Raw genomic sequence first — 10,000 nt, forward strand, 5'->3', positions numbered from 1 at the left:
TCACTTGAAAAGAGTATACAAGGGTCGATGTCTCGTCTCTGGACTGGGTCGGGATAAGGGTACTTTTTTGCGCTCGTTCCGATGCCGTCGTCGGATTTTCTGTAGCACCCGTACTTTTTGCGCTACGGGTTGGGGGTCGATTTTGGCCGGTCTCTATCACCCCCATAGAAAGTACCTAGTCGATGCGGAAAAGCACGGGGAACACGCTGGTGAAGTCGGAATTCGCGTATCTTCAATAGCCGAGATGATATGACGTGAAACGTGCGCAAAAGTGCATTAACCTTGATTAAAGTATGAAATACAAAATCCAGCCTACAAATCACGAGCTGTAGCCAAAACGGCTATAGCTACGGAGGCTCCACCTGTCCAGAAAGTTGCGTATACATGCGGCACACATGCCCAAAACGTATCGGTCGACCCCGGTCAGCCGTTGCCGCTCGGCGGGCAGAAACGTGCAACTTCGGCCGTTTTTCACTCTCCAATTTTCGCTCTTTGCCGCGCTGTGTACACCGCAAAACCTTAATGGTGCCCGCCTCCTCCGACTTGGATAGGGGTGGTTTTTGGCGCTCTTCACGTGGTGTAAGCGGATTTTGGCTCACTGTAACCCCCATGAAGTTATCCGCGAATTTCATGCCCCAAACAGACGTGCTGTCCTTGGAGGCTCTGAGAGGTAGTACCGTGAAATGTAGTTTTTTGGATTTTTAAGAAAAACTAAAGCCGATATTTTTGAGCCGTTTGCAGATTCGGATTCCTCGCGAAATGCGCTAGTTAAACGGTACCACACATGCCTATGTTCGGAGAAGTCTACGGAGATCGCAACGTCTTTGACACGGCGTCCCTGAAAATCGCCTGAATTTCTAACTCTCAACTGGTCGTCACCCCGGGTCCAAAATGTGTACTCGAAACCCAGTTCGACCACTTCCCATGCACCTACACCCGCCAAACTTGGTCAGCATATACTTCTAAGTATAATATTTCGAAATTTTAAGATTAGAAATGTGAGCCTCCAATATTGCATACAATATTGCAATATTAAATTTTGAAAATCGCAAATTGCAATTATTGCTACATAATTATATTAACAATTATTTTTTCGTCGCATATCTCTACGCCACTAGGGGTACTTTTTTGCGCTCTTTCCGATGGGCTAGGTCGCAAAAGGCAGAAATCAATATTGTTTTCAGTATCGTACAATATATAGTTATTGAGAAATATCACGCTACAATTTAAAATATCGCATCAAATTTTTGTGCGGGCAGGTGCCCCTTTTCATGCGCTATCCGGTGGTATAAAAATTTAAGTCGAAATTTGACAAAAAGTTTTCCCGAAATATTACAATAGGCCATAGCCCCTTTTCTACTCTTGGGTGGTGCCCATGTTATGTTCGCTATGTATGTACCATCTCGCACCACACCCGGTGGTCAAAGTCCGTAAAGCTAACTCGAAGTCGTTGCCGAGTTATGCTCCAAAGAGTAGGGGACGTACGGACTATGTACCCTCCTGGTGACCCTTCTTTGCGCTGGAGTGACCCCCCACTATGTGCCAAACACACTGGTGAAGGTCCTGCGACATGAATCCAAGTCTGGGCCAAGCTATGGCCGCCGTAAGATTGAAACCACTTTGTAATTTGCTCGGTAGGTCCACAAGCTATCATGAGTCAATTTGCCTATATCTGCACTCCCCAACGGTATATCGGATGCCTCCTAAGTCGCAGTCATTGCCAAGATAGGGGGTCTCAAAGATTTCCGGTGCACCGGTTCTGGGCGCCATATGGCCCCAAAGTGCACTTTCTCGCTTCCAAGTTGCTCAATCAGGGTGCCAAGTTGCTCCTTCACACTCCCCCCAGTGCGCACCTAACGTGCGAACCTAATGCGAACCTTTTTGCGTCGGAAATAGGCCGGAATCCATCAAGAAAAGACCGTTACACTTTCCAACCAAGACGACCTTTCGGCAGCCAACCAGATTTCAGCACGACCTTTCGTAATCTGAAACCGTCACCAGTGGTCAAAACCTATCATTTTTCAAAAAATTTGGAGCCCTACGCGCCCCAAAAGCGTCCATTAAAAAGTGGCATTTTCAGGGGGTTTGTGAAGTGACAAGTTGGTTAGAAATGAAACTTAGAAATGGCGCGTGGGTTTCTAAGTGTAGTGGAAAATTGGCATGTTTACAGATCGCGATTCAGAAAAAGAAAAGTAGTTGTAGATTTAGCTTTGGGGTCGGAGAGCGGATTCAGAGTTAAGTCAATAATTATTTTATTTTTTTTGTGTCTCGTGGAGTGGCAAATTGGTTTGAGGCGACGTCTAGGGAACGGTGAGGGGTTCCTAGATTTAGTTGAGGACTGATGCGTTACTTCACCGGTTACGTGAAGTAGCATACTGGTTAGAAATGAAACTTAGAAATGGCGAAGGGGGGGTTTCTAGGTCGAATCTATAATTGGTTTGTTACTTTATGTAGCTTCAAGATTCAAGATGGCGATTGATCGAGATTTAGATGTGTCTTCGTAGAAAAAATTTCTGTTTTTTCTGAGAGATGTCTATTCTTAAAAAAAGTGTACTCGTATCCGCTTTGGGGTAAAATCTGGAGTGGTGGTGTACGCAAAAAGGAATTGAGGTTGTATTCCTATGCTATGAGCATAACAATCCAGTTCATTTGACGCAAGTATTTGCGTTGCGCTGTGTACTTTGTGCTGAGGCGTGTTCAAGCTGCTGAAAAAGGTGTGTGTGCGCGGATTAGTTACCCGTTCGCATGTGCTTTGACGGCGGTGAGGATATGCTGATGTGGCGAGGTGCTACAACGACGCTCTGTCGGAGCTGGCGCGAAGGGGTGCTGCGGTGGGATGCGTGGTGTGTACGCTGTCTTCGGGCGGTGTTGCGCTGTGCGGTGCCTGTTGCGGCGCGTTTTGCGCTGGTCTTTTCCGGTGGAAAGCTTTCAATTTCGGGTAGAACCGGACTTGATCTGGGGCGTGTATGCGGCGTGCGGAGGGGACTACAACCCGAAGTGTGCTGCGTCGTGCTCTGCAATTCGCTTCTTGTTCTGTTTCGGCGGAGCTGTTGAAGTGAGGATCGTAATTTGTCTTTCTGTGCTGGAGAGATGGAGAAAAGATTCTCGGCTAAGGTGACGACTTTGGGAAAGGCTGCGTGCGTGTTGCGGATGCTTCGGTGTTTGCGGCGTGTGTGCGGCTGGCCTCTGTGTTGTTGTTTGTGCTGGGAGGCGGCTTTTCGTCTTCTTTCGTATGGAGGATATTAACCTGGTTGATCCTGCCAGTAGTCATACGCTTGTCTCAAAGATTAAGCCATGCATGTCTAAGTATAAACACTTTTGTACTGTGAAACTGCGAATGGCTCATTATATCAGTTATAGTCTACTCGATAGTACCTTACTACTTGGATACCCGTAGTAATTCTAGAGCTAATACATGCATAAATACCCAACTGCTTGTCGGGCGGGTAGCATTTATTAGATTGAAACCAATGCAGTCTTCGGGCTGGTATTGTGTTGAGTCATAATAACTGTGCGGATCGCGCTTTTGCGCGATAAATCGATTGAGTTTCTGCCCTATCAGCTTTGGATGGTAGGATATGGGCCTACCATGGCATTAACGGGTAACGGGGAATTAGGGTTTGATTCCGGAGAGGGAGCCTTAGAAACGGCTACCACATCCAAGGAAGGCAGCAGGCGCGTAAATTACCCAATCCTGACACAGGGAGGTAGTGACAATAAATAACAATGCTCTGGCTCTTCGAGTCGGGCAATTGGAATGAGAACAATTTAAATCCCTTAACGAGGATCAATTGGAGGGCAAGTCTGGTGAAATAATGGTTTTATTGTTATTGCCCGTTGGATTCCGAGCCGAATGATATGTGGGTCGCCCTAGGGGCTCAGGTGGAGTGGTCCACACAATATTGTGTGGACCACACATATAAACATAGACAGGTTTTTTGAGCGATTTCGCCCCTTTTCTGGATAAGTTTTGGGAGGTTCCAAAACTTTGGAGGTTATAAAGTTTCGGAGGTCCCGTCGGGTCGTCGCTTGAAAATGGGTGGCTCCGCGCGCCGCCTGCCGAAATTCTTCCTCATTATCGAATTTGCTTGGTCGGACGCAGGTGTACCGTAGATCTCCACTTAAGTGCGACATCGTCGAGGAAGAACAGCGCGCGAGATGGCTCACTGCGGGGCTTGGATCAGGTTGTTGCTGGCACCCAGCCGGGGTCCTCTGGGTCTCACTGGGGCACTTATGGACGCTGGCCGTGGCACCGCGGCAGCTTGGTTCAGGTTCAGCGGCGAGTCCAGATCGTGGGTTGGCTCGCAACCGGGCTGGAGTCGGTTTGTTGCTGGCACCCAGCCGGGGTCCACTGGGTCTCACTGGGGCACTGTGGACGCTGGCCGTGGCGCCGTGGCAGCCGAATCGGGTTCGGTGGCGAGTCCAACCGCTGCCTAGGCCGTCCGAGTGGGGGCCCTGGTGGACTGGCTGCCGGAGTCGCTTATGCGAATTCGGGGGCTCTGGGGAGCACCCCTGGAGCTTCGTCTTCTTCGGATGTCCGCACGATGTAGGGGGTGATGGCCGCCGCGATAACGTGGGCGGTGGCGGAGCACCAGCGCAGAGGTTACACACGATTGCCGACCGGAGGGGTAGCACGGCCGCCGGGAGGGTCCGGGACCCATCGCTGACAGAGGCAGCGCAGCCGTGGGTTGTCAGCGCGACTCATCCTGAGAAGGTGGAGCCGGACATACGCCTTCGCCCGCTGGATGACGTAGTCCTTGTTCGTCGACGTCCCGTTCATCATGCAGTCATTGTGGTGCAACCATAGCATGTACAACACGCTGCAGCGCAGCACATTGAAGACACGGAGCAGGTTATGGGACCCGAAGTCAAGAAGAGCCGTCGGCTGGAAGACCATCCCTTGGAGGTAAACCACACCTGCCCAAGTCACCTCCGGTTGCAACAGGGACTGGTAGTCTGGCAGGAAGAAGTCCCAAGCAGCGCGCGCCACCGGGCATGTCCAGAAGAGATGCTCAGCGTCTTCCACGTCGCTACAGCCATGGACGCACAAGACGTCGCTCGTCTGATGCTTGTACTTCTTGCGCACGTTCAGCCCGTTGTGCTGAAGACGGAACTTGATGTCTGCGAGGATCGGCAGGAGGTCGCGGTCGAGCGAGCGTTCCCGTTTCCAGAGGTCCTTCCACAACGGTTCCACTGCGACACCGAGAGGGAGGTGGGGCTTCCGCTTGATCTCAGGGAGCTTGTGGAGGAGGTGGTAGAATTGGTGGTTCATACCCTTGACAAACTCCACCTTGTCGAACGTCCACTCATGACGAGCCGCACTGAGGCCCGCCGGGAGGTGGGGGCCTATCGCGGGGACGGCGCGTACATCCAAGCCGAGCAGTCGTGCCGCTTGGCGAGAGAAGAAGCCCGCCGCGTATGACCATTTGTCAGGCGTGGCGAAGTTGGCTTCTCCCAGGATGTCCTTGCACAGCTCTCGCGTAGGGTATTGTCCATGGCGATCGATGAAGTCGTGGATCCTGCCGTACCCGGCGTCGAAGAAACGATGCGCATTCGACGAGGCCTTTCCGGTGAGGCCGCCACTAGCGTTGGCGCGGAGGAAGTGGTTCTGCCAATACGGCATCTCCAACTTCTGCCAGCTGAAGTCGTCGAGCGAGCAGTGGCTCACCACGAGGGAGTACCACGCGCGCAATGGCTCAATCCAGAAGGCGCCGAGGGGTTCCCAAGGCCCTTGTACCGTGAGGCCGTACGGAATTGGCGCGTAGAGGATGTCGAAGCCGACTCCACCACAGTCAAGCGGACCTGAGAGCATGGAGTATGCTGCCGCAAACCATCGTGGGATAGTGCAGAAATGCGTTACTGCACGCATCGCGTCACGGAGTGAGCATAACTGGAGGGCGCGGCTGAACGCGACCGTCTCGGGGAGGCCGAGGCCCCCGAGTGACGTTGGCATGTACAACCACTCCTCTGCCATCGGCCCTCGGATCACCCGCGTCGGCGAGATGTCGCGCTTGAACAGGAAGGCTTTGCACAAGCGCTTGACTTGGATGGCCACATTCTCTGGGACCCTGGTCACGGCCGCCGTGTACCACAGAAGTGGCAAGACGATGGCGCGCAGGATAACAGCGCGACCTTGAAGCGTCCGCGCACGATAACGCCAGAGGTTGCAGCGCAACACCATGGCATCAAGGATGCGGGGGAAACGCGCGCTTGACGGCAGGGAGGGGCTCATGTAAATACCGAGCACCCGGACTTCTCCATCGTCCGCAATGACATCCCACCCGCCTGCTTCCAGCTCGGCCCGGAGATCTGGGTGAAGCGGCGAGAAGGGAAAGATGTGCGTCTTGTGCACATTGAGCCGAAGTCCTGCTGTGGCCGCGTAGACACGGACTGCCTCTACGAAGACCGGGGCGTCCCGGAGATCGCGAAGAAGGCCGGTGCAATCATCCGCGAAGGCAAGAATGTGGTGGGGCTTCTGATCACCCGGAACCGGAACACCGAGGTGTCCTGTGGTCGCGCGCAGGTAGCACAATAATGGCTCAATGAACAGAACGAAGAGCGCCGGCGACAATGGGTCCCCTTGGCGGACCCCACAACCGAGTTCGAAGAACCGGCTCGCCGTCCCGTTAACGAGTACACTGACTAGCGTGCCCCGGAAGAACGTCATGATCCAGTGGCAGAAAACTTCACTGAAGCCCATGTGGCGGAGGACTTGGAGCAGTGCTTCCCAGAGCACACTGTCGAATGCTTTGGCGTAGTCCAGCAGAACAGCTCCCGCGTCATCCCATCCGAGGCGCTTTGCCAACGTCTGGAGATCTTGGATGCGGAGGAGTGCGTGGCGGATCGACCTGCCCTTGACGAATCCGCTTTGGTCCGAGTGCAACAATGTCGGTAGAATGTTGCGAAGGCGCCATGCCAGGACTTTGGGGCCGAACTTGGCGTCGTGGTTGAGAAGCGTGATGGGCCGATAATTACTGGGAAGGCTACGATCGCCTCCCTTGAACAGCAGCGAGATGTACGCCTTCTGCTGGGATTTGGACATCTTGCCGCGATCGAAGTTTGAAGCGTACACCATCTCGTACACCTGAGCCCAAATGGACGGGTTGAATTGGTAGTACTCTGCCGGCAGGCCGTCAAAGCCCGCGGATCGTCCCGTTGGCGAATTCTTGATCGCCCAATAGAAGTCGTTCGCAGTCATTGGTGCGTCCAGCATCCGACGCTGATCCTCAGAGAGGCGAGCCTTCGTGTGCTGGAGGAGTCCCTGGAGCTTGACCGGGTCATAGCGACGTGGCCCTACCTTTTCCTTGATATCCCAGGACGGTGACTGGTACAGGGAGCCCCAGTAGTGCCGGTGCGCAGCAGCCATGTCGTCTGGATCGCTCGTCGATGTCCCATTTGGGAGTGTGACGTTGGGGATAGAGACTCGGTACGAGGAGTTCGTCGGCGAGCGGAAGAAGTATGCCGAGCCTCGCTCGCCCTCCGTGACATCTCTGTCAAACTTCGTCTTCTCGCGACGGTCCGCGAAAAGGTCTTGGAGGGCCTTCAGGTCTCCAAGTGCCTTAGTTACGTTGGCACGTGTCTCGTCCGTTGAGCTCACCGTGTCCAGCGCCCGAGCCATTCGGACAGCGGCGCGGAGGTTGGCGAGGCGTTCGTCATCCTTATTCTTGAGGGCCTGCTGCATGCTCTTGAGGAAGGCGAGGTCGTCTGCCTTGTGTCGGTCGAGAAGAGCCCCTGGGTTGCCGCCCGGAAACAATCGGAGACGGTCGCAGAAGCACTCCAGCGTGCGATCAAGCGTCTCACGTACGATCGGGACCTGCAGCAACCATCTTGGGCACTTCCACGGTAGTCGCTTGGAGGTCGGCTGGGACGGAGACGCGAGGTGGATTTCCACTGGGTAATGATCTTCGTGGTACCACGTCTTGTCCGTGACGTATCGTGAGCTGCGGTAGTAACCATCGAAGAGCTCTGGTGTCATGAGGCAGTAGTCAATGCGGTTCCGTTGCTTGGGGCCCGAGAAGAGGCGCCGATCCGGGAAGGTGGCCCTCCACGGATCCATGACGCCAAGTTCTAGCATCCAAGTTTGGAGCTCATCACGACCGAGGTCGTGTGGGTACGGAGATGCTTCGTCCAGAACAGGGTCCATGGGCGTGTTGAGGTCGCCGAGGACCAAATGGTTTGCTGCGTCCGGAAATCGGGTGGGCAGCGATTCGAAAAAGCGCTTGCGATCAGGCGTATCCACCGGCGCGTAGACCACGTGGATGAAGACCTGGAAGTCGTCAATCCGCGCGTCTAACACGAGGTAGCGTGCAAGATGGTCAGCGCTGGCGTAGGTTTGCGTCACGTCCTCCACAGCAGTGAAGGGGTGGCGCCCGGAGAGAATTAACGCGACACCGTCGTGGCCGGTGAAGTCGTCGTCGTTGCGATGGGACCAGAAGACTTGCGCCCTCGAGTCCGCAGAGTTAATGTAGCTCGTCACGATCCGGAGATTGTCCGATTTGGTGAACTTGGTCTCTTGGAAAGCGACGAGTTGGTAGTCAGCGAGCAGCCTGCAGAGCATGCTGTACGCTGCACCACCCTTTTGACCAGGCGCGTTCAGTCCATTAATGTTTATGGACAGCCCGCGCAAGGCCCAAGGCGACTCAGAGATGAGTGGCCTCGGGGGACTCCGGGGAGCCCATGGATTCGTCAGTGGCGGATGTCGCGTCGGACGACCCAGGGGCGGAACCGTCAGACGAAGCCATGGAGACGCTGTCTACCTCCGCATGAGATGGATCGTCGAGGACAGAGCGCCATGCACTGTGCACTGCGACGCCCATGTACTGCTCGAAAGCGTGGCCAAGTTGGGACGCGCAGAGTGCTGCTAACGTCTTGTCCGTCCAGAGCAGGAAGTTCGAGTACTGGTGGCTGGAGACAGGCGTGTCCCCACACAAAGCCTGTACCTTGACGGGGTCGTGATAGATAGCTGGGGCGTGCGTACGGAAGAAAAGATCGATCCGCGCATACGCCCGGGCCACATCACGGTACGTGTCGTCCTGGATTTGATCAGCAAGGATCGCGCTTGCCGTGGGTGCCTCACAGTCGGAGTAGTCCTTGGCGACACGGTCCATGAAGCTGCGGTCCTGGCCATGCGTCGACGACGGTTTGCCACTATAGAGGCGGAGGAGAGCATGCTCTTCTACCACGGGGGCAAGGTCATCGGGGCTGGCGTGAACCAAGGCGGCGTAGGCGCTGGGTTGAGCAGTCATGGCCGCGAGGCGACCGTCGGGCTCACCCAGGTCGAGCAGGTCTTGAGCAGCCTTCCGAGCGCGACGCCGGTACTCGGAGCGGTTCACCGTGTTCGTTTTGGGACGAAGGATCGAGTGGGAAGCCACCAGCTCACCCACTGGTGCCGCTAGGGCGAGTGGGGATCCGGCGACCACCTGGGAGTCGACGTACACGGTACAATCAGCGTCACCCGCCGTCGGTTCATCGAAATCGTGGTCGCTGAACGCGAGTTCGAACGCCGTGGGCTTCACCGGGAAGCCGAATACCACCCGGCCATCCGTATCAGCGGTCGTAGAGACGGCGACCTCCTTGGCCGCAGGCTGCGGAGGCAGCGTGGAGCAGAGAGCATGACGGGTCACCTTCACCCATGATTGCACAGGGGCCGAGGCCGCAGGGCGTTCAAGAATAACGGTGCCGTCTGGAACAGGCGGGCGCGTCGTAGCCGTATCGGGCGTCACCGGGCGACGCTCGACTGGGCGAGCAGCACGACGGGCAGCCGCCGCTTCGCGTTCGCGGCGCTGATGCTCGTCGGCTTTGGCTCGCTTGGCCGCGATAGACGGGGGAACCACCTTGTTCAGGGCTCGTTGCTTGTGTTGGACATACACAGGCTTGTCGAACCCGTCGAAGAAAATCTCGCGGAGAGGCTGGCCACCCGGCATCAGGGCGTCGGGGACGTCATGAGCCGGGAACCAGACCGTGCGGTCACGGGACGTCAGAGAGCCGGCTTGGTGCGTAG

At 55.4% G+C, this 10,000-nt stretch overlaps 1 protein-coding gene across 1 annotated transcript, besides 1 other annotated feature; it reads right to left on the reverse strand.

Annotated features, from left to right (window-relative positions):
* Positions 1-4,603: 4,603 nt before the first annotated feature.
* Positions 4,604-8,557, reverse strand: IUM83_17423 (putative pollike protein; the record flags this gene model as incomplete). Its single annotated transcript, XM_067942374.1, has 2 exons — positions 4,604-6,475; positions 7,298-8,557. 2 exons carry the CDS (start codon positions 8,555-8,557, stop codon positions 4,604-4,606), a joined length of 3,132 nt encoding a protein of 1,043 aa, XP_067791177.1.
* Positions 8,558-8,639: 82 nt separating this feature from the next.
* Positions 8,640-10,000: part of a sequence feature (Protein overlapping with rRNA (IUM83_17424, KAG6611978.1) was converted to a misc_feature.) that runs on past the window's edge.

The sequence above is a fragment of the Phytophthora cinnamomi genome (assembly GCF_018691715.1).
Source record: "Phytophthora cinnamomi strain GKB4 chromosome Unknown Contig41, whole genome shotgun sequence".
Classification (NCBI taxonomy): domain Eukaryota; phylum Oomycota; class Peronosporomycetes; order Peronosporales; family Peronosporaceae; genus Phytophthora; species Phytophthora cinnamomi.